Source organism: Amblyraja radiata, chromosome 25, assembly GCF_010909765.2.
Source record: "Amblyraja radiata isolate CabotCenter1 chromosome 25, sAmbRad1.1.pri, whole genome shotgun sequence".
In the NCBI taxonomy this organism is placed as follows: domain Eukaryota; kingdom Metazoa; phylum Chordata; class Chondrichthyes; order Rajiformes; family Rajidae; genus Amblyraja; species Amblyraja radiata.
Genome location: NC_045980.1, coordinates 13,765,638 through 13,789,295, shown reverse-complemented (window position 1 = coordinate 13,789,295; position 23,658 = coordinate 13,765,638). Strand labels below are relative to the sequence as shown.

The window sequence follows — 23,658 nt, the reverse complement described above, 5'->3', positions numbered from 1 at the left end:
CTTGATGGGCCAAATGGCCTAATTCTACTCCTATCACTTATGAACCTATGACCTAATGAAAGGTAATTATTTTCTCTAACCTAGCCAGGAATCAGCTATATTTAGTTTAGAGATACAGCGAGAAAACAGGCCCTTCAGCCCACCGAATCTGTGCCGACCAGCGATCTCTTTACGGGCCAGCTGAGAACAGAGGTTTCATTGGGGTCTACATTGAACACTTGTAACTTTATTGGTGCCCTATACGTGGTGACTCTTTGCATACTTTATGTATGGTGTGCAAAACATAAAATTTCACTGCGACATGTTACATGTGATAATAAAGTATCAATCAATCAAGTAGCACTATCCTACACACACTAGGGATAATTAATGATTTTTACCGAAGCCAGAATCTACCTACAAGCCTGTATGTCTTTGGAGGGTGGGAGGAACCCGAGCACCCGGAGAAAACCCCTCACAGGGAGAATGTACAAACTCCGTACAAACAGCACCCGTAGCCAGGATTGAACCCGGGTCTCTGGCGCTAAAGGCAACTCTACCGCTGTGCCACCTTGCTGCCCCCGCAGACCAGATTTCTCAAGAACACAGGATATTGATCCTGGAAATACTTATAAAACCACCTGTTAATAATATTACAATGCACATGAAGCTGAGAGAGACAGATAACAAGTGAAGACTGCTATATAAGACATACCCAATGCAGCTCGGCTGTTCTCTTCAACTGCTCTGTGAAAGACACCAGGAACCTGGCAATTAAAAAGTTTTTTAGGAAAATAATTAAATAGTTCACAAGCTTTGATACATTTGCAGCAAATGTTAGGCTTAAAAATGCAGTTAGGTATTATAAAAACAATGGTTCAAAATGAAGACAATTTTTAATTAACAAAATTGCAGTGATACTGGTCCCTCACATGTGCATCTTTAATAACATTCATACCACCAAATTTCCTTCGACTGTTACTCTAGACAGTAAATGAAATAATTTAAACCAGAATATTATAAATCTACTGAGAATAATGTTGTTTCATCAAAGTGGATGCTGAACACACTCTACTAATAAAAAGCCCCTGTCCCACTGTAAAAAAATACTTCTGGTGAAAAAAATTGTTACTTTTTACTCGTACGAGACATCCACAAACTCCTACGGACCCGCTACGGACATTCTCCGAGTTCGAATCAGGGGAAAACTTGAGAACTCGTGAATTACCTCGTACAGTGGAACAGGGGCTTAAGCCTCCAGGCATTTCATCAATGAGGTTCCACAGAATTTCACAAAAATGTTCATCACCACAATAAGAAGACACAAAGACAGATAATATCCATGATATTCTAAGACTTTGATAGGTTTTGTTGGATTTGGCTAATTAGCAAGTCTGATCGAGATGAAAAAAAACACAATTACTTCCATCAGCACTATTGATCAACTCTGATGAGGTTCCTAATCCGATAAAGATTTATAGAAATGATACAGAATTGCTATTGTGATGTCATTATAATAGAAATAATGAAAATAAAATAAAAATCACATGTAAACAAAAAACATTTCTTTAAACAAAAATTTACAATCACATCCACATACTGTACATGGAGGTTGAATTGGAACATTCATCTTGTTACTTTTACATGACTTTTATATTTTACAGGTACAACACACATACTTTATTCATGGGCGGCACGGTGGTGCAGCTGTAGAGTTGCTGCCTTACAGCACCAGAGACCCGGGTTCAATCCTGACCACGGGTGCTGTCTGTATGTTCTCCCTGTGACCACGTGGGCTTTCCCCAGGTGCTCCGGTTTACTCCCACACTCCAAAGACGAACATGTTTGTAGGTTAATTGGGTTTTGCAATTGTCCCTGGGGTATAGGATAGAACTAGTGTACGGGTGATCGTTGGTCGGCATTGACCTGGTGGGCTGAAGGACCCGTTTCCATGCTGTATCTCCAAACTAAACACTAAACCAGCATGTGCTTGCTGTAGTTATCAGGCAATGTATGAATGAGGTGCAGTATGGCACATTATTTTGAAATGGCAAAGATGATTATAAATCTGTTTAAAAATAATCAGACAGTAATAAAGATCCATTAAATTAATTGTTATGGAGTAAAGTAACAATTTACCCATTGTTTTCAGTGTTGGAGGCAATTATCCCCAGGAACTTCACCTTTTGAAAAACAGATGCCGAGCCCTGAACTAAAACAGAGCATGTGAAAAATGACACAAAATGCTGGAATAACTCACACAGCATATCTGGAGAAAATAGATAGATCATAAGGCATAGGAACTGAATGAATCCATTTGGCACATCAAATCAGTTCTTCTGAAGAAGGGTCCTGACCCGAAACGTTATCCATCTATGTTCTCCAGGGATGCTGCTTGACCTGCAGAGTTACTCCAGCACTTTGTGTCATTTTTGTTCTTGTAAATCAACATTTGCAATCCCTTGTTTCTCCAGAAGTATGGGAAGATCTGGCCTAAAGCTTAAATTATTCATTTATTGACAGAAGTTGAAATATAAGGTGTGTTTCGGCTGGGCTTGTATTCACTGGAATTTAGAAGGATGAGAGGGTATCTTACAGAAACATATAACATTCTTAAAAGATTGGACAGGCTAGATACAGGAAAAATGTTCCCAATGTTGGGGGAGTCCAGAACCAGGGGTCACAGTTGAAGAATAAGGGGCAAGCAATTTAGGACTGAGATGAGGAAAAAACCTTTTCACCCAGAGAGTTGTGAATCTATGGAATTATCTGCCACAGAATGCAATGGAGGCCAATTCACTGGATGTTTTCAAGAGAGAGAGATTTAGCTCTTCTGGCTAAAGGAATCATGGGATATGGGGTAAAAGCAGGAACGGGGTACGGATTTTAGATAATCAGCCATGATCATATTGAATGGCAGTGCTGGCTCGAAGGGCCGAATGGCCTACTCCTGCACCTATTTTTCTATGTTTTTATATGCTGTTAACACTGAGCAGAAAGAATTGTATTCTGCTGATGGATATGTCACAGTGATCTGAGATTGTTTGAAAAACACTACAGAACAGCTTTAATTGGAATAAATCAGTTTTTCATCACTCACGGACCTCACCATGAGCACATAAAAAGTATACAGGTCATAAGAATTGATCTCCACTTCATCAACAAACACACCAAAATCAGCAGTTAATTGAGTAGATCGTTTTTTAAAGATAGGGTTTGGAAACAGTCTCTTTGGCCCACCGAGTCCACGCAGACCATCTATCACCCGTTCACACTGGTCCACCCCATACACTCAGGGCAATTTACAGACGTCAATTAACCGACAAACCCACACGTTTTTGTAATGTAGGAGGAAACCAGAGCAGCTGGAGGAAACCCACGTGATCACAGGTAGAACGTGCAAACTCCACACAGACAGTAGCCGGGGTCAGGATCAAACTTAGGTCTCCTGCGCTGTGAGGCAGTAGCTCTACCGACTGCGCCATCCTAACGTTTTTAATTTACTGCTCTTTTTGATGTTAGCTCAGATTTACAGGTTGAATTGATGCGCTATACATTTTCCCGTATACAGTACAAGAAAACATAATTGTGCTGTTGTTACCTTGCTCTCTGGAGGATGATCCCCATGACTTCATGCTTCTTTGCATCCCTGATATCTTCATTAATGTCTGTTCCACCAAATATAACTCCATATGGCACATCACTGTCTAAATAAACAAATATTTTAAACAAGTGTTTTATTGGTACGTCTGATACTGTTTATATATGTCAGTGCAATTCCATCGGTCAAAAAAAGTCTTCAACTTGCTTAGCCATTCACTTTAAAAATATAATTAAAAGTGGACATGTCAGAAGGAGAAAGAGGGACAGGAATGGAGAAAGAGAGATAATATGAGGAGAGGAAAAACAAGGGGAGATGAGATGAATAGGATAGGAAGGAACTGCGGACACCGAAGATAGACACAGAATGCTGGAGGAACTCAGCAGGGCAGGCAGCATCTCTGGAGGGAAGGAAAGGGTGATGTCTGAAGAAGGGTCTCGACCCAAAACGTCATCCATTCTCTGCAGAGATGCTCCCGGTCCCACTGAGTTCCTCCAGCATTTTGTGTCTATCTAAGATGAAAGGATAGGCACACAGCTAGAAATTCACCCTGACCATATATTCTTAAAGTCAATTCATGATTTGTACCTGACATTAAGCTACAGACGACTGGGACAGGGGAACAGTGAGTTTTACTTGCTGTAATGGGGCTGTCCCACTTGGGCGACCTAATCCGCGGGTTCTGGCGAGTTTGCCCTCAACTCATACTCGCAGCATGGTCGACACTAGGTCTTAGGAGGTCTTTGTAACTCTGCTTCATGCTCGAGAGTGGTCCCCATGTACTCGAGGCCTCAGCTAGGTCGCAGCGTATTTTTCAACATGTTGAAAAATGCCCACGAGTAAAAAAAGGTCGCAGTGGAAAAAAAATCGATAGGTTTAGTCGTAGTAGGTCGGCATGTTAGTCACAGGTAATCAAGGGTAGTCGAAGGTAGTCGTAGATAGTCTTCATCATAGTCGAAGGGAGGTTGAGGGAGATCATCTTCACTCTCCATTATTCGGTGTCCAATTTTCCCGAAGCTAGTCGAAGCTAGTCTTCAACATAGTCTAAGGAGGTCGAAGGAGGTCTTCTACATAGTCGAAGGAAGTCTACAACATGACATTCTTTCAAACTCTCCTAAACTCTTCTAAATGTGCCAATCAGGTTGCCCAAGTGGGACAGCCCCTTAAGAATGAGAAAGATGGAAAGAAAGCCACACCATGCACATGGCTACATAAGATTTTTAAAACACAGGAAAACAGGCAGAAAACAAATGGTGAGTCACATTCTGGGTTTTCTACAACAGGTATACAAACAGAATACAAACAAAATACTTAATCAGTACAAAACACTTGTTGACGTAAGGAGTTACTAGAAGTGTGTGATTACACCCATCAGCTTCTTCATTATTTGTCAGTGCAGCTTTCCCGTCAAATCTGAGGGCTGTGAGATGGCCAAATAAAGATCCCTGAATAATACAGAAGGTTTTGATAAACAGAGAATGTTTCCATCTGTCAGTAAGAGAGACAAAGAGCTGATGTAACTCAGCGGGTCAGGCCTCCACCCAATTATTCCATCTGCCCACCTCATCTCTCCTATTTGGTCCCATACTCCACCTTCCTTTAACATCAGATTCGATCATGTGAGCCCCTGGTTACCTCCCAGCCTCCACTGTTACCTCCGACTCTCTCCCTCCATTTCATCTGGATCACCTGTCGTGTGCAAGCTCTTCCCCCACTCCGTTCACCTCAATCACCTCATTATACCGGCCATTTCCCCTCCATTCCTTGAGACCAGAGATAGGGTCTCCACCCATAATGTCAACTGCCCATTTCCCTCCACAGATGCCACCTGACTTGCTGGGTACCTCTAGTAGTTTGTTATATTTTTGCTCTAGTTTCCAGCAACTGCAGTTTATCGTGCTCCATATTACAGGGAGTGCTGGATATAAACAACATTTTTAAACGTGAAACTACAAGGAAGTAGGGTGTGAAGGTTCATGCTTCTAGAAATTGAAAGAAAAAAGACAGGAAAGGTTTGAGAGGAACATACATGGACTAGATGAGTGAAGTATTGAATGAAGAGTTCTGCACATTTTTCATAGTTCGTCTGAATACAGATCTGGATATTCAATATATAAACGCATACACGCTTTGTATATGGGCTTTGTATAGATGGTCAGTATAGAAATAGATGTTTGAATGGCCTGTTTATGCAGCATACAACTCTCTAACCATGATTAGTATTGGAGCTTACCGCACCTAACAGCAATCTTCCTCCTTTGTAGAGATGGATTATCAGCACCGCATCAAATTGCTTCTCGGAGATGAAGTCTGCAACCTCAGAAGACGATGTAAAATCACCAATATCTTCTAGTATACACACATGGCCGCTACTCTCTATATATTCACTTGAATAGAGGGAATGAATGCAATTTTTAATTATAGCAAATATCAAAGGTTTACTCACAAATGCAAAGAGAGATTTATTAAAAAAATATTTTAGCTACTTTCAAAACAACAAAAATATTATACAGACAGATAATTCCACTGCTTTTCTTCAATAGAGGACTTGATGATATTTTATAGTCCTTGAGAGTGTAGAGGTACAATAAACCCTTGTTATAACAGACCGTTGGGGGGGGGGGGGGGGGGGGGGAATGGTGTCCACCGAGTAAGGTATTCACAACAACCACCTAGTTGAAACGACTCAGTGAAACAATGTTATTTTCAAATGCAGAGTTATTTTTAACAGCTAAAAATATATTTTTGTTACTATATATTTAGTTACTATTTTGTTAAAAATACGAAAGGCTGTTTGTTACATTGTTTAATAGAGTTAAATGTGAATGGAAGCAATGCCATGTCAATTTCAATGCCTTCCGCAGTGTAACTAGCAGCCTGTGTTCTTAAGGAGACAGTCCGCCATAACCAAAATCCACAATAAAGAGTTCAGTAATAACGAGGGTAGGCCATTTAGCGCTGAGATGAGGAAAAACCTTTTCACCCAGAGAGCTATGAATCTTTGGAATTCTCTGCAACAGAAGACAGTGGCCAATTCACTGGTTGTTTTCAAGAAAGAGTTCGATATAGCTCTTAGGGCTAAAGGAATCAAGGGATAGGGGAAAAAACAGGAATAGGGTACTGATTTTAGTTGATCGGCCATGATCATATTGAATGGCAGTGCTGGCTCGAAGAGCCGAAGGGCCAAATTGCCCACTCCTATTGCCCGAATTGCCCACTCCTGCACCATTGTTTCTATGATTACTGTAGTTCCTATTAAGAATGTTTTTAATTGTTAGAGACTAGATAATATTGCTGGCACACAAAGAGCCAAGGATGATTAATTCTCATGTGTACTGAGATAGGAACAATGAAATTCTAGCTTGCTGTAGCTATACAGATACATTAAGCATAACAAAATAAGAAATAAATATAGAACAAATGATCAGCTATACGAGGTAAATCATAATCGTGCAAGCCAGTGTATGTTTGTAACCATCGTGGGGAAAGTCCACAGTAGTTTGGTGCTGAGGTAGGGTTATGATTGTGGTTGGGATTATGCAGGGTGGTTCAAGAGCCCAATGGTTGATGGCAAGAAGGTACACAAAATTGCTGGAGGAACTCAGCGGGTGCAGCAGCATCTATGGAGCGAAGGAAATAGGCGACGTTTCGGGCCAAAACCCTTCTTCAGACCCTTGATGGCAAGAACCTGCTCTTAACCCTGCAGCTAATGGTTCTCAGGCTCCTCCTGTACCTTCTTCCCGATGGTAGCAACGAGATGAGTGTGTGGCCAGGGAAGTGTAGGTCTACGGTGCTATTAGCTGCCTCTTGAAGCAGGACTTCCTGTACATTCCTTCGATGAAGGAGAGGTCAAAACACACGATAGACTACTAGGCAATGTCCACCACTCTTTGCAGTCTCCTTTGTTCTTGGGGTTCAAACTATTATTGAACCAGACCATGTCCAGTCGATACAGTCTCTACCGTACATCGGCAGAGATATGATAAGAGTATGTTGCAACATGATGAATCTTCTCAAACTCCTGAGGAAGTAGAGAAGTTAGTTAGCTTTCTTGGTGATTGTATAAATATGCTGGGCCCAGGACAAATTAGAGATGTGCACGCACTGGAATTTGAAGCTGCTGACTCTCTGCAATTGTCCTACCGATGAAGACAGGTACAAGGTGCCTCCTTTCTTCCTTAATGTCCCAAAACGTTCAAAGGTGCCAAAGTGTTGTTGTACACAAGTCACTGAAAGTTAGCAAGAAGGTGGGGCAGGCAATTAGGACAGAAAATGATCTCTCCTAACTTTATTACAAGAGGATTCAAGTGCAGGAGTAAAGAGGTCCATATCAGTAAGGGACCTCAGCGACAGTACTCCTGTATACAGCTGTGATCTCAATAGACAATAGGTGCAGGAGCAGGCCATTTGGCCCTTTGAGCCAGCACCACCATTCAATCATGGCTGATCATCCACAATCAGTACCCCGTTCCTGCCTTCTCCCCATATCCCGACTCCGCTATCTCTCCTTACTTAAAAAAGATACTTGCCATTGAAAGAGTACAGTGGAGATCTGCTATATTACATTGTATTAATTACACACACACACTATATATATATATATATGTTATTGCATTTACAGGCCCATTAAACTGCAGCAAGCAAGAATTGCATTGTTCTGCTGCCAGTATATATGACAATTAAACACTCTTGGCAGTTAATGCTTTAGGTCGATAAACTTTAATCATAAATCGGAAAATAACAAAAACATTTAACTTTCATTGAATGGTGAGAGTTGAATGGAAATGTTTGTGATACTGTGGAGACCAAGAGAAACTTAATGACTAAAGAAGGCAGTGATGTCAGCTGAGAAAGGCTTGTTAATCATAGCCAAAGATTGTCCACTCTATCATCTTTGATCATAGCTTGTCTATCTGGAGGAGATGCAAATACCAGGAGTCTAATGAGGACTAGGAGTGAAAAGGGGTCTCCGAAACTGATATAGAGCATGCAGCGTCAATTCATTTGGCATGGTTGCTTCTGCTGTACTCTGTTATATTATTTTATGAATTCATCCATAATCAGCTCTTGAATAGCAAGGAATGTGTGTGAGGTATTTAGAAAATACCAGCTCTAATACTTAGAAACGCAGCCAAATTAAGATCAACCAACATTGAGCAACTGGCCCAACTTGGCACATGAACACACAGAAACAGGCTCCGCCCCACAATGTCAGCGCTGAACATGATGTCAAGATAAACTAATCTCATCTGTCTACACATGACCCGTATTCCTCCGTTTCCTGCATGCTTATTGCGCCTACATAAAAACCTCTTAAACGCCACTATTGTATCTGCCTCCACCACCACCACCACATCAAGCAGCACCTGAAGAAGGGTTTCGGCCCAACGTTGCCTATTTCCTTCGCTCCACAGATGCTGCCTCGCCCGCTGAGTTTCTCCAATATTTTGTCTACCTCTGAGTTACTCTAGCATTTTGTGCCTATCTTGGGTATAAACCAGCATCTGTAGAAGGTTCTTACTGTCTAGACGACATGTCAAGTGAAAAGGTACACATAATTGCTGGGGAAACTCAGCGGGTGCAGCAGCATCTATGGAGCGAAGGAAATAGGCGACGTTTCGGGCCGAAACCCTTCTTCAAGTGAAAACATTTGTCCAAACATCACCTATCCATATTCTCCAGAGATGCTGCTTGAACCACGGAATTACTCCAGCACTTTGTGTCTTTTTTGTTGTTGGAAACCAGCCTCTGCAGTTCCTGCTGAGTTTCTCCAGCATTTTTGTGTACCTGCAGTTCCTGTATGTCTACATCTGACTTTCTACCCGATCTATGCTTCACATTAATTTCCAAGTACTTCTACCAGGTCTCCCCCTCAACCTCTGGCACTCTACAGAAAACAATGTTACGACTGAGAGACTAATGCAAGGCAGCTCTCTGGCAAACTTGTCCCAACATAACCCCCTTGCTAGCTCTGCTCTATAATCTTTGCTTGCTAGTTAGTCCAAGTCACGCACACTCACTCCCTCTCTCACCTAATTCTCCGCGCCGTCGTCCTGTTGCCAGTCCAGGGAGTCAGGCTGGCGAGGAAGAGCAGCTTCATTGCGGGCTGCTGAGGGAAGCCGGCCAGGCGCAAAGATCCTATAGCGGAGCATAAGAACTTTGGCCAGGCGGGCGGGCAGCCAGCCTTGTCCAGCGACACACCATGAACAGGTCGCCACGATCCAGCGGCTGCCACTCAAGCCACTTGCCAACTGGACTCTTGCCAACTGGGCACAAGCCCTAGCAACCGCCGCCTCCTCCCCCTCTCCTGAAAACCCCCTCAACACCGCCCACTAGTGTACAGGAGGAACAACTGCAGCGGGGCGGCACCACAGGTGAATGACAGCACGACCGACCACTTACAAGCTGGAGGGCTGGCAGCGATATTGCGATTGGTCAGTGGGCGGGGAAGGGCGGGACATGGGAGTTGGGGGACGGGCCTTAGTTACGGTTGCCGGGGTCAGAGGGCGTGAGGCCGGGCACGGTGAGAGCGCGTCTGTAGCTCGGTCGCTCGCTCCGATTACTCAGCGCTATAAAAGAACATTTAAAAATAAAATCTCTTCCTTCTCGGGCCCAGAAGGGAGGAGAGTTGAGGAGAAAGTTTATTGAAGGCGACGATGGAGGGCGGACAGAGCGAGGAGAGGACTCCGCTGCTCCCGGGACGGCGGCGGGCTGCAGCAGCAGCCAAGCCCGGGGCGTCCGCCTTCCAGGGCAGGCGGCTGGCCTGCGCCGCCGTGCTGGTGACCGAGTCCCTGGAAAGGGTGGCCTTTTACGGCATCACAAGCGGCCTGGTGCTCTTCCTCAACAGCGAGCCCTACAACTGGCTGGGGCCGCAGTCCAGTCAGACCCTGCTGCTCTTCATGGGCATCAGTTACTTCGTGTCGCCGTTCGGGGGCTGGCTGGCCGACGCCTGGTTGGGCAGGTACCCCACCATCCTGATCAGCATGCTCCTCTACTTGATCGGAATAATGCTTTTCCCTTTCATTTCCTGGGACACGTCCCGCCGCCACCTCTGCGGGAAGCTGGAGTATTATCCATTAATCGACCCCCAGTGCATCAATAACAGCTCCAGCGCTTGTGTACTTTACCGGGATAGTTACTGCCAGCCGATCATCTACACCGGACTGATCTTCATCGCACTTGGTGTTGGGTCTGTGAAGGCGAATATAACTCCATTTGGTGCGGATCAGGTGCTGTATACATTTTCTTCCGAAGTTCTGGAATAAAACTAAACTACGTTAACAATAAATGTTAAATGAAGGCATGGTGGAACAAATTAACAATGAAATGTTGTTTTAAAATAACGATCACTGGTGTGGAAATGTCTAATTAAACAGCAAAGTTGTGTTCATAACGATCAGTAAGTTCTGCTTGCCAATGCAGTTCTAACTCCGAAGTGGATGGATGGTAGGGTATTTTGGAATGTGAGGGGATTCCAGCATTTGCAGTTCCTTCTGCCTCCTTTGTTTTGTCTTTCCTAGTTCTGGCAAAGTATCTTATGACTTGAAACATGAACTCACTTTCTCTTTCCACTGGTGCTGCATGAGCTGAGTGTTTCCAGCAATCTCTATTTTTCATTTAACATCCACAGGTACTTTTTCTGCCATAATACTTTGATTTCTGTGCTGTTTTTTTCTATTTTGTTTTGAATTTAGCTTTAGAAAATACAATTGAATAAGCACTTCAGAGCTTTCCAGTTTCAGAATACATTGACTTGACAAATGTTCTAATAAAAGATCAATGATCTAATCATTATATGATCTAATCATCATCTGAAGAAGGGTCTCGACCGGAAATGTCGCCTATCACTTCTTTAAATAGATGCTGCCTCACCCGCTGAGTTTCTCCAGCATTTTTGTCTACATTTAATCATTATATTTGATAATTTCCACCAGAGTTCTTTTTCCTGCTGACTATTTTGTTTTTTTTATTTTGGATTGCCAATATGTGTGGTTTTTAAAAATAGAACAGTCTTGTGACCGTCATGTGTTAAACCTCATGTGTTCGTCTTTTATAAAGTGTGTTAAATAGTGAGCGAAACTGCAAATCAATTCCTCATTTGTCCAATAAAAAACCTGGCTTAATTTATACACTGATTATTGCAGACACTCATTTATCGGTGTCTTGTACTTTGGAAATACACACAGCTGGACCAACTATTTGTATAAATCTTGATCCTAATTATAAGCAGTAACTGGCCATCTGATAGTGACAGATAGAGGAAATCTGTTAGGATTAAGTAATGTATGTCTGCTCTTTGAAGAAAGATTGTGGTTTGAAATAGCTGAATTAGCAGAGAAGGTATTGGTTTGAGACCCAGGCTAGAAGGCCCATACAAGAATGTGGTTCCACCTTTTCGACCAGGCCTTTGAAGTAACTAAGGAATATTTTACTCATGAGACCGTGGCAGACCACAGGCTCGGCAGACTACGGTACCGGGAGGTGGCCGCTGGAGACGTTGGCTGCGAGGATGAAGGGCCGGTAGGATGAACCGGGGTAATGCCTCCAGCGCCTTCAAGGTTGGCTGCAGGAAACACACCCGGGACACGCTGATGGCCGGGCAAGGATAGGGACGTTGGTTCGCAGGCTAGGAGCTTGGGGCTTACCTGGATTGAGAACTGCTCCAATATACCGAGACTGGACTTTGGAAATGGTGTCAAAACATGGTGGCGTCTGCATGGAAAAATAATTTCACTGTGCAGTTGCACATGTGACAAATAAAGCACCGTTTAACCATTAATTGAAGACCAAGGGGTAGTGACGTCTGAAATAATTGATCTTCAACCTTTTGCATCAGATTGGATCCTTAGTGTGGACTCTTCTGCTGTACATTGGTAAAGTTGTACTTTATCTCTCTCTCTCTCTCTCCATGTATAAAATTACCATGCTTTGTACAATGGAAGAGAGTGTGGATTGCACTGATTTGTGGAAAGAGCCCCTTTCCCTTCTGTGTGAAGGATCCATCATTAACTAAGTTTCTGCTGAATTTGAATACCAGGGAGTGTGTGTCCTTTTGCCGTGCGCTGTAGCATCATTCATGAGCTAAGAGTGAAGTGTTTGAGTTGTTTATTTGAAGTACCACATCTGCTCTTGTTTCATGACCCTTGTATTATACTACATGCTGTACCTAGTATGATTCTTCCTCTGCATTGCAGACTCAAATATAAGTATTATTGCTTCAGAATCAATAGACAATAGGTGCAGGAGTAGGCCATTCGGCCGTTCGAGCCAGCACCGCCATTCAATGTGATCATGGCTGATCATCCCTATTCCTGCCTTCTCCCCATATCCCCTGACTCCACTAATTTTAAGAGCCCTATCTAACTCTCTCTTGAAAGCATCCAGAGAACCTGCCTCCACTGCCCCCTGAGGCAGAGAATTCCACAGACTCACCACTCTCTGTGTGAAAAAGTGTTTCCTTGTCTCTGTTCTAAATAGCTTACTCCTTATTCTTAAACTGTGGCACCTGGTTCTGGACTCCCCCAACATCGGGAACATGTTTCAGAAGAAAGGTTTAAGCCCGAAACGTTGTTTATTTCCTTCACTCCATAGATGCTGCCTCACCCGCTGAGTTTCTCCAGCACTTTTGTCGACCTTCGATTTTCCAGCATCTGCAATTCCTTCTTAAATACTTTTACTGATTGATGAAGTGAAAAGTAGGAAGCAAAATGAAGATATTTCAGCCACTTTCATGAGAATTTGTCTGGTCTGGGCACCCTCTCCTTGGTCCTTCTCTCATAGTTTGAACAAAATGGAACCTTCCTCTTTTCCAGATGGACAAAGAGCTATATGCACCACTTTTTTTTATTGCTTTCTTCTGAAAATATCCCGACCAGCACTTGCCTTGACTGCCATTTTACACTATGGTTTCCGTAAGCTTTTCTTTTTACTTCCATATGAATGATTACACCTTGAAATCCTTTGAATTACATTTGCCCGAGACATTCTTTTTCTCGAAGGCCTAAACGCTTTCTACAGGTTCTCCCCAGCTTGCTTATGTGGAGCTCGTGCATTTGAATGAGTGTTTGGGAGACTGGCAGGATGGATTTGCTGGCAGCTGTGGAGCTGCAAGCATCTTCTCATACATGGGAACTCATGGGTTTGTGGTCACATGCAACTAGCGAACTGTTTGAATTCTGAAAGGTTCTCGGAACGGTACCTTGCTATAACCAGGGGGTGGCCTAGAGACTATTAAATAACTTGTGAAGAACGGATGCTAGTTTAAACTGAAGATAGGCACAAAATCCTGGAGTAACTTAGCGGGACAGGCAGCATCTCTGGAAAGAAAGAATGGGTGACGTTTCGGGCCGAGACATCTGAAGAAGGGTCTCGACCCAATACGTCGCCCATTCCTTCTCTCCAGAGATGTTAACTGTTCTGCTGATTTACTCCAGCATTGTGTGTCCATCTTTGATCACTGTTGTAATGTGAGGAACATGCAGGTTTATTTGTGTGTAGCAAACTCACAACTGGAAATGAAAGTAATAACCAGGTCATTTGATTTACAAATTCGAGTATCACCATGATATGCAAACATTGAAAAGGAGAAATGAGAATTAATTTCAAAATCATGGTGCAGTCTTCAATTTAATGCAATGATTATAATGTCAGCCTGAATTATGTCAAATCTGCAACATAAGACTCAACATTTCTGACTCCAATACACAAGGCTAACAACATAACATTGTAAGGAAATCAACATGAGCAAAAAACAAAATTAGTACGGCAAATGTTGTGCAATATATTCAAGAGATAAAATCTTGTACAGATCTTGGATTAAAACTACCTTTCATCTGCCGATTGTTTTGTGCCTGTAAAATATGTGGTTTGGGAATGATTGTGCTGATTGTGGTTTGGGAATAGAATGTTTCTAAATCCATATTTTTATCCCCCTGCATTAGGTGAAAGATCGAGGCTCCGAAGCCACGCGACGATTTTTCAACTGGTTCTATTGGTCCATCAATCTGGGTGCCATCGTTTCGCTGGCTGGTATTTCATATATTCAACAAAACTGTAGCTTTCGACTTGGATACATCATCCTCACTGTTTGCATGGGCATCTCGTTTTTGGTTTTCGCATTGGGCAAATCAGTTTTTATCGCCAAGCCACCGGATGGTAGTTCCTTTACAGACTTATTCAAGATTCTTTTTTACTCCTGCTGTTCAAGGAAATTTAATCGTGACGAAGATACCAGGTAAATGTTATTTGCTCATCCATTATTTTATTTTGTCCTCTCCTGTGCATTAGATGCAGATGTAACAGTTGCAATGACCTAGCTATATTAGTTATTTTTTAATTTTAATACATTGTTAGTGTTGGAATGCTTTCTGGGGTGCTCATTTGACTAAATTGTTTATTTGTTTAAACAACTTAATTAACATTTGTTGGCTAGAGCTAAAAAATACATAACATACTCTTTAATGAACAATAATTGCATTTAGTATGTATTTGAAAGTGCCCAGCGCATTAAAACGCACAGTGCTGGAGTAACTTAGTGGGTCTGGCAACATCTGTGGAAGGAATGGACAGGCAAAGTTTTGGGTCGGGACCCTTCTTCAGATTGGTGGGCCTGACCCACTGAGTTCCTCCAAGAATGTGTTTTTAACATAAGATTCTAGCTTCTGCAGTTTGCTATGCTTCCAAAAGGTGGGTGAATAGGAGGGCGGGGGAGAGGAGGAAGAGATAGGGGGAGAGTGTGACAGGGGGAAAAGTGTTTTTTTTTGTTGTTGTTTTTTTTGTGGCTTTACTAAATTATTTGTTCAACTTGCTAATGATGGATCCAAATCTCTCTCTCAAATTGTCTCTTTTGTGATACAACTGTTAAGTAAATTTTATAAAGAAATTCCTGACTGTTATTACATTTAAATTAAGCGCTTGCTGCTTAGTACTAATATTTTTCATTTCACTTTCTACTATTGTCACCATGTCTAGTTTAAGGTGATATTAAATACAGTATAGAGCAAAATATTGTATTTCACAGTAATTCTAAAGCATTTTATCATCTGAGTGCTTTAAATCTTAACATAATGTAAAGATTAGATTTTCGCATCACTTTTTAAATAAATGATTTGAAAAAACATTTGCTTTCTGCAGGGACACAGGAATCTACCCATCGACTATTAAACCGGGTTGTCTGGACATGGCCAAGATTGTCTATGGTGGGCAATTTCAAGATAATAAAGTGGAGGATGTGAAGAGTTTTGTCAAAATTATCCCAGTTTTCTTGGCTCTTATTCCTTACTGGATGGTTTACTTCCAGGTCTGATATTCTATTTCAGGTCTATCAGACCATATTTATGGGCAAAATATAAAATTCTCTATATTGTTTATTTTGGACTATGTAAAAAGTAGTAGGCACTAAAGACAAATAAGATACAAAAGATTCTAAATAGCATTTTGAGGCTGAGCATTGCTGGCAATTGGTTTGAATTTTCTTCTTTTTGCCTCTAGATGCAAACCACATATGTTCTACAGAGTTTGCATCTGCAGATTCCAACATTTTTTGCTGGGCATAATAACAGTAATGTTACCAATTCGTTAGCAAGCTGCAATCATCACATGGTAAGTTCCCATTTGAATTGCTTGTTATGTTATTTGAAATGATATAAAAGATGAATATCAAATAATTCATTATTTCTCATTTAATGAGATGTAATTGGTATTACTTTATTATAGCTGCTGACTAACCAATTGAAGTTACCTCTTCCATTCACTTTTCAAAGCAAAGTGAGGAAATTAGAAGGTTAATCAAACTTATTGATTAACCTGGGCAATAGGCAACCATAATTTCATAGTATACTAGACTAAGTGCAGACCTTCCCCAACGGTGTGCGTTGGGGAGCTAATGAAGCTGTTTTTGAAATGAGGCCCTTCCCCTGACCTCACTGGAAGGTGGTGGAATATTCTGTTTCACTGTGTGGTTGGGGGGGGGGGGGGGGGGACATTGTGTCATCACTGGAAGCTGGTGTTTTAAAATATGGTTTTGCCTTTTTTTTTGAAACTTTAATCATGAATAACCTGGGGGGGGGGGGGTGAATAAGTGCATCCTTGAAATAAAAAAATGTACTACATTCCACAGTGATTGCACCCTCAGAGTCCATGGCATTTTGTGAATAACTAAGAAAATAATTCATTTCCACACAGCTAAATGGTAAACAATGTATTTATAGAGTCATGCATCATATAGTTGTACATGTCCATGCTGACTGAGCTAGTTCCACTTGTGTGCTCCTGGCCCATTTCCCTCAAAGCCTTTGCTATCCATGTACCTGTCCATGTATAGTTTTTTAAATATCGTAATTGTACCTGCCTTTACCTCTGGCAGTCTGTTGCATGTCCCGGGTCCCATTTTCTGTCTGTCTTTCACCTATCACTTTAAACCTATGTCCTCTAGTTTTGGATGCCCCTGCCATGGGGTGGGGGTGTCTGTGGTTATTCACTATATCTGTGCCTCTCATGATTTTGGATGCCTCGATTACCCCTTCCCCAACTCGGCTTCATGTACTGCAGAGGAAAAAGATCTAGCCACTCCTAATAACTGAAACCATCCAGACCTGGTAACATCCTTATAAATCCTTTTTTTAGCACTCTTTCCAGTTTAATTATATCCTTCCTATAGTAGGGTGACCAGAACCATACACAGTACTCCAAATCTTGCCTTACAAACTCTTGTACAGCTCTAGATTTACACTCTAATTCCTATAATTCAGTACGCTTACTGACAAAGGCAAGCATTCCAAATGCCACCTTCACCCTGCCCCCTTGTGTTGTCACTGATGGATCAATGTACGTTCACACCCAGGTCTATTCTACAAAGCCAATTGGTTCCTGGGCATGTCCTGCCCTGTTTTGCCCTACCAAAACATAACACTTCACATTTATCTGAATTAAGCTCCATCTGCTATTCCTTGGCCCATTGGCCATTTAATTATGATTCTGTTGTAATCATAGATAACGTTCTTCACTGTCCAATGTACCATTCATTTTAGTGTCATCCACCACAGCGACGTACAATCACGTCCAAATCATTAAGACAAATGCCTGGACCCAACACCAATTCATGAGGTACACTACTTGTTACAGGGGTACAGTTTACAAAAACCACCCTCTACCATTTATGGAAACTTGGTAACATTCGACAGAATAGGATACTCGAGGAGAGATTATTTTATATTCTCTTGTCTTTTATTTCTTAAACTTTAGAAAAATCACAAAAGGAAAGTGTATTTGATTAATTGTAATGTTTTGTGGGAACTTTGTGTACACCCTATGATTGTATCTAGTTTCATTTAAGTAAATGTCTATCATGTAGAAGTAGCATTATTGCTACTTTCTCTTCCCCTTCCTCTAGAAGGAACGATTGTGCACTTCCTCTGTAGCCTTCATGGATATTTTTATAAACATAAGCCTCATTTGTGTATCAGTAGTACTTTGCCACTTGTGCTAATGTAATTTATTTTAGCATAATATTAATTAAGTGTTAAAATATTATTCAAGAAGCTGTGATGCAGCTGTTAGTGAAGTGATTAACATTTATTTTGGTTTCCAGTTAGTAATTGAGATTTTTAAATTTATCTTCATTGTTACATTTTGTGCTAACAGCAGGTGTTTGTGTTGGTGTTTTCCACGGGCAGAAAATTGAGGTCCACGAGTATGAACTACTAGTGTATATTCATTGTCTTAACATTTAATTTTATGTGGTACTAGACCAAGTGCAGACCCGTTGGGTCTGTTCCCCCAACGTGCGGTTGTGGGGTGGGGGGGAGGCGGCACGCAGCGTCACACACACTAACTATCTCTCTTTCCCCCCCCGCACTCGCGCTAATTACCCCCTTGATATTATATTAATATTATTAATTTGCTCCTTTTACCCCATAACCACCCTATCTATTGACGCTTGCAGAATGTGTCTAAAAAGCCCCCAACTTGCAGTCACATCTAGAGAGGGGAGAGGGAAAGGGGAGGGAAAGGGGGGGGGGGGGGAGAGAGAGGGTGTGCTGAGAGGGGAGGGGAAGGGTGTAGGGGTGTGTGGAGGGGAGGGGGTTTAGGGGAGGGGTGGGGAAGAGGGGAGGGGGGGGGAAGAGGGAAAGGAGGGGGGGAGAACCTAACAAACATTTTAGAACCAAAAAAGACACATTCTGCAAGCATTGTAGAACCAAAAGAGACTTTTTGCAAACATTTTAGAACCAATAAACACTTTTTGCAAACATTTTAGAACCAATAGACACATTCTGCAAGCGTTTTAGAACCACTAAGGACACTTACATTTGAGTAGACATGTGTTCAGTGTTATTCACAGCTCAGAGAAACGTGACCCTCTGCCTTCCTCCAGCTTGCAGACACTGATTGAGGCACACCACTTCCTGATTTTATAGTCCCTCCCCCCTGCCGCCAGCAGGGGCAGCAGAGAGAATGGGGAATTTTGTAAAATCATTAATATCTCTGTCATTTTTCATCGACGGGAAAAATCCTCGGCACACATACGGCGGAGGGGGGCTCTGAGCAAGGTGGCCAAAAATGACGGCCATAAGTGGCGGCGTTCTCTCGGAAATCGCAGCACAGATGGCCAAAACCGGTCAAGAACAGACTTTTAGTAATATAGATAGATTGTGTTCTAATACAAAAACTAGTGATATGACCAAGTTGATTTTTGGGAAAGGCAGGGAGAAATTAAAAACTGCATTCACAGAGAGTAGCATTGCACAAGAGTTATTTTCTGAAGAGAGATTTTATAAAACAGTAGTTTATAAACTCATTTGTTTTTTTGTGTTCTATGTTTGTGTTATTTTTTTGGTTTTAAGGCTCATCCTGGTCTGAGTTATTCTCGGAAGCAATAAGTCACCTGAGGTTGTTGCTTTCTTCGGCGTAGGCCACAATTTACATTGACTTGATCTTGCATTAACACATCGATCCTTCAGTCAGACCCAAACTAGCTTGAATGCACCATCCAAAGGAAAGCTTTGACTGCTGACTCAGCCATACCTCTAAGCTGCCAAAACTACAGACATAAAGTAATAAAAATGAACTGCAGATGTTGGTTTATTCCATAGATAAGCACAAAATGCTGGAATAGCTCAGTGGGTCAGGCAGATCTCTGGGGGAAATTGTTAGGTGACCTTTCAGGTTGAGACCCTTCTTCAGACTGATTGTAGGGGAGAAGAACTGGAAACAAAAAAAGACATGACATCAAGCAGGGTGGTTCCGATAGGCCAATTGTTGGCTGGGGACAGTTTGATCCCAAGAGCGGTATGTCATTGTGGACAATTTGAATGCTCAACTATTCCTCATATTGGCATTTAAAAATTGTTTAAATACTTTTTTCATAGGATGAAGAAAGACACAAGTTAAGTTGAGCAATAATTGGATTTAATTCTAATTTACATATTGTTTTGGAACTTATCTGAAACTTGCCAATCTTCTTTGGATCCTTCCTCTCCACTGCAGTAGATAGACTTTTTAAATGTGGAACTGCCGGCAATTCTCATGATATTCGGGACCAACAAAATTATTTTAAAAAATGAAGTGAAGGTTAAAAGGATTCCTGGTTCAATTCCTGGGCTTCATATATTTGTGTAGTTAATCTGAGCAATCTAATGGAGAAAGACTTGCTGGTAGAATATAGAGTATAAGGACCAACATTTTGCATGTAAAAGTTAGAGTAGTTATATTTATGAATTTGTAAAGATGCAAATTATAGAACAGGTGCAGTATTGAATTCTTGGGTGTAGGAATAAAAAAATTTGCAGATAATATTCAAATAATATTTAAAGTAAATTAGCAAGGTTCTTTATAATAATCTAGAGCTAAGGCTTGTGTTACCAATCAATTTTGTTTAAATATATTTGTCATAAAGAAATGGGCAGTTTGTCTGGGTGTTAGCTGTGAACACGTGTTGCTTGTTTAACCTCTCTCACGAAAAGTCTTGAAAATAATTTTACTTTTGCACTTCCAACTTGATTCAGCTGGAAGTTCAGTAAAACTGTTCCAGCATACTCGGGATTTGTGTGCTGACTAACAGAATTTACAGGCTATTGGATAGTATTTTATGAATACTCAACTCTCTCTTTAAATAGATGTTAAACGGTAACACTTTGGTGAACCCAGTTTGTTTACAACGAACACAAGAATGGCGTGTGGGCGAATCGGGGCCCTGGTGAGTGCTCGGGGAGTGTGGTAACCCATTCAGTGAGTGGAAATAGCAAAGGACCGCTTGCAAGCTGAACGGCAAACCATTATGATTTACAAATGATTGGTTAGCAGTTTATTGGAGTTTTATTTTTAATAGTTTTGCTCAGCCATTTTCAGTGTTGTGAATATGTAATGTTTATTCATCATTACCTGCCTACATAATTTATTTCAAAACAATAACACATGATGGTAGACTAAAGACATTTATAATTAACTTAATTGTAATTTATATGCTATACTTAATACAGATTTAGATTTCTCACTTTTCTGGTTTAGTTTAGAGATGTGTTTTAGATGCCCTCCACGGAGACCAGCAATCACCCCATACCCTAATTTAATCCTACACACTAGGGACAATTTACAACTTAGAGAAGCCAATTAACCTACAAACCTGTACACCTTTGGAGTGTGGGAGGAAACTAGAGCACCCAAAGAAAACCCACGAGATCGGAAGGAGAATGTACAAACTCCGGACAGACAGCACCTGTAGTTCGGATCGAACATGGGTCTCTGGTGCTGTAAGGCAGCAATTCTACTGCTACACATCTGTGTTTTTTGTTTTGTGAAATTGGGTAATTTCAAAATCGTTTATTTGATAGTATGACCCAAATTAAAGTGCTGATGAAAAGTAGAAATGCATGATTGCATGCAAGGCAGTGCCATCAGTTTTTACAGTGATATAATAATAATAATAAATTTTATTTATGGGCGCCTTTCAAGAGTCTCAAGGACACCTGATATTTGCCCTTCCTCCTTTTATATATAGCAAGACTTTGCATTGTCATTAGATTTTACTTGAATATATTTAAATATATTTAAATCATTATCAAATAGAGAAGTCTACCTGTTATATTATGCAACTATAGCATGCGGAGTGAAGTCTTTCTTTATTGATCTGATATGATTAAGAAAAAAATCATCTCTGGCAAATCGATTTCTCAATCTTTGAGGAGATATATTGTCTTCAATCTTTTAGAAATAGCTTTTTACTTGCCATCAGCAATGTTAATCTTTACTAATATAATTGAACGTGAATCATTGATCTGTTGAAGTCAATATAAGAGTTTGTTGACCAGTTTCTAATGTATTACTCTCATGTACTAACACCCTTGATGTCAGAAAAAAAAATGACATGCAACAAAATATGTTGGAAATGTTCATTTAATCAGTTGGTATCTGCAGAGGGAATGAGAGTTGGTCTTGCAGGGTGCTGACATTTTACCAGAATTCTGATCATGGAAAACAGAAGCAATTTTGCCAGCATTTGTTCAAAAACTCTTCACATGATGTACGGTTGCTGACAGCTCAAATGGAAGGCGGTTTGAGTTTTAAATATGAAGCTGAAAGGCTTTGGAAGATTATGTATTAAGTGAATGGGTGAGGATATGACCGGTGTCTACAATATGGCAAAATGGAAGTCATCCACCTTGGTAGAAGATAGAAAGGCCGTGTACTTTTTGAATGGCGATAGATTGAAAAGTGTAGTTCAGCAGAGTTGTTCACTGTATAAATCACTGAAAGTTAATACAGAGGTTCAACAAGCAGTTGCGAAAGCAAAAGATATGCTGGCCTCTATTGCAAGTGGAATGGAGAATAAGCATAATGACTTATTGCATTTATTAAGGGCACTAGTGCAAGGACATCTGGAAACTTGTATACAACTCCTGGTCTCCATACATACCTGTGAACGAGGGACTGTAGTGATGGTTGAATGAAGATTGGGACTTGTAATGGAAGGAATGAGCACACTGGGCTTGAACATTCAAATTTAGAGGAAAGAGAAGTGATTTCACTGATATACAAAATTCTTGCAGGTTTTGATGGGGTAAATGTGGAGTCGATGCTTCCCCTGGCATGGCTATTTAGAACCAGGGGTCGCTCTCTCAATGGGTCAGCTATTCAGGATTGGATTTCTTCAGGTGTAAAGCAGCATCTGCAGTCCCTTCCTACACATACCATGTTTGAGAAAATATAGATGGTGTCATCAGGGATGTGCTTAGAAAGCAAATTTGGTCAAAGTTTTACATAGTTTGTTCAAATTGTGTACAAGTATATTCTCATAGTAAAACAAACAAATATTACAATCCAAGGACAACTAAAGGGGACATTCTCAACAATGTTGTTAAATGTGTGGTATAGCCAGTGGGGCAAATATAAGGAGCTAATGTGACTGAATGGTGCAATAATTAGTGGTGCTTCTTCATAGCTGCAGCAGTCCCTTGCACTAAACATTATTCCTTTATGTATCCTTGCACTAAACATTGTTCCCTTAACATGTATCTATACACTGTAAATGGAATAATTGTAATCATGTATTGTCTTTCTGCTGACTGGGCAGCATATTGTCTTTCTGCTGACTGGGCAGCACTCAACAAAAAACTTTTCGCTGTGATAATAAACTAAACTGAACGCCTGAAGCGTGATCCTGGCCCGTTTGAAGTTTGCGCACTTTCCAAGTGATGGCGTGCTTACCTTGGATGCTCCTGTTTTCCACCACACCACATGCTTGGTTGGTAGGTTAATTGGTTATTGTAAATTGGCCACAATGAAGGTGGATCATAGTGGATTTAGCATGATGGGCATAATGTTACAAATAAATAAGTGAGGGAACGGGGTGGATAGGTGTGCTTTGAGAGCCAACACAGATTTGATACTCTCCTTTACGTCAAGTGAAATATGAAAACAATTTGAGTTGATATAAATATGTTTGAAGCATTACTGTTAATAGCTGGGCAAAATAATTGTTTTCTGTCAGCCTGCAATGGTACTTTATTACTATTGTAATAAATTCAATATTACTATTGTAATAAAGACTTTCCTGAAATTGTAAAGCATTCATTATGATATGCTTT

At 41.1% G+C, this 23,658-nt stretch overlaps 2 protein-coding genes across 4 annotated transcripts in view; one reads left to right on the top strand and one right to left on the bottom strand.

The window, feature by feature from the left end:
• glt1d1 (glycosyltransferase 1 domain containing 1) overlaps positions 1-9,886 on the bottom strand; it is a 49,497-nt gene extending 39,611 nt beyond the window's left edge. Inside the window, exons 1-5 of one of the 3 annotated variants that reach the window (XM_033043187.1) lie at positions 9,751-9,886; positions 9,613-9,710; positions 5,819-5,967; positions 3,581-3,686; positions 695-746 (exon numbers count right to left, since the gene is read on the bottom strand). In XM_033043187.1, the coding sequence (XP_032899078.1) occupies positions 695-746; positions 3,581-3,686; positions 5,819-5,967; positions 9,613-9,680 (375 nt within the window). In that variant the 5' untranslated portion in view covers positions 9,681-9,710; positions 9,751-9,886. Of the gene's footprint in view, positions 1-694; positions 747-3,580; positions 3,687-5,818; positions 5,968-9,612; positions 9,711-9,744 lie in introns of all 3 variants that reach the window. The other 2 variants (XM_033043189.1, XM_033043188.1) reach the window with 2 other exon arrangements.
• Positions 9,887-10,084: 198 nt separating this feature from the next.
• Positions 10,085-23,658, top strand: part of slc15a4 (solute carrier family 15 member 4) — a 38,571-nt gene continuing 24,997 nt past the window's right edge. Inside the window, exons 1-4 of the mRNA XM_033043186.1 lie at positions 10,085-10,809; positions 14,521-14,813; positions 15,713-15,878; positions 16,070-16,180. Of these exons, the coding sequence (XP_032899077.1) occupies positions 10,237-10,809; positions 14,521-14,813; positions 15,713-15,878; positions 16,070-16,180 (1,143 nt within the window). The 5' untranslated portion in view covers positions 10,085-10,236. The remainder of the gene's footprint in view (positions 10,810-14,520; positions 14,814-15,712; positions 15,879-16,069; positions 16,181-23,658) is intronic.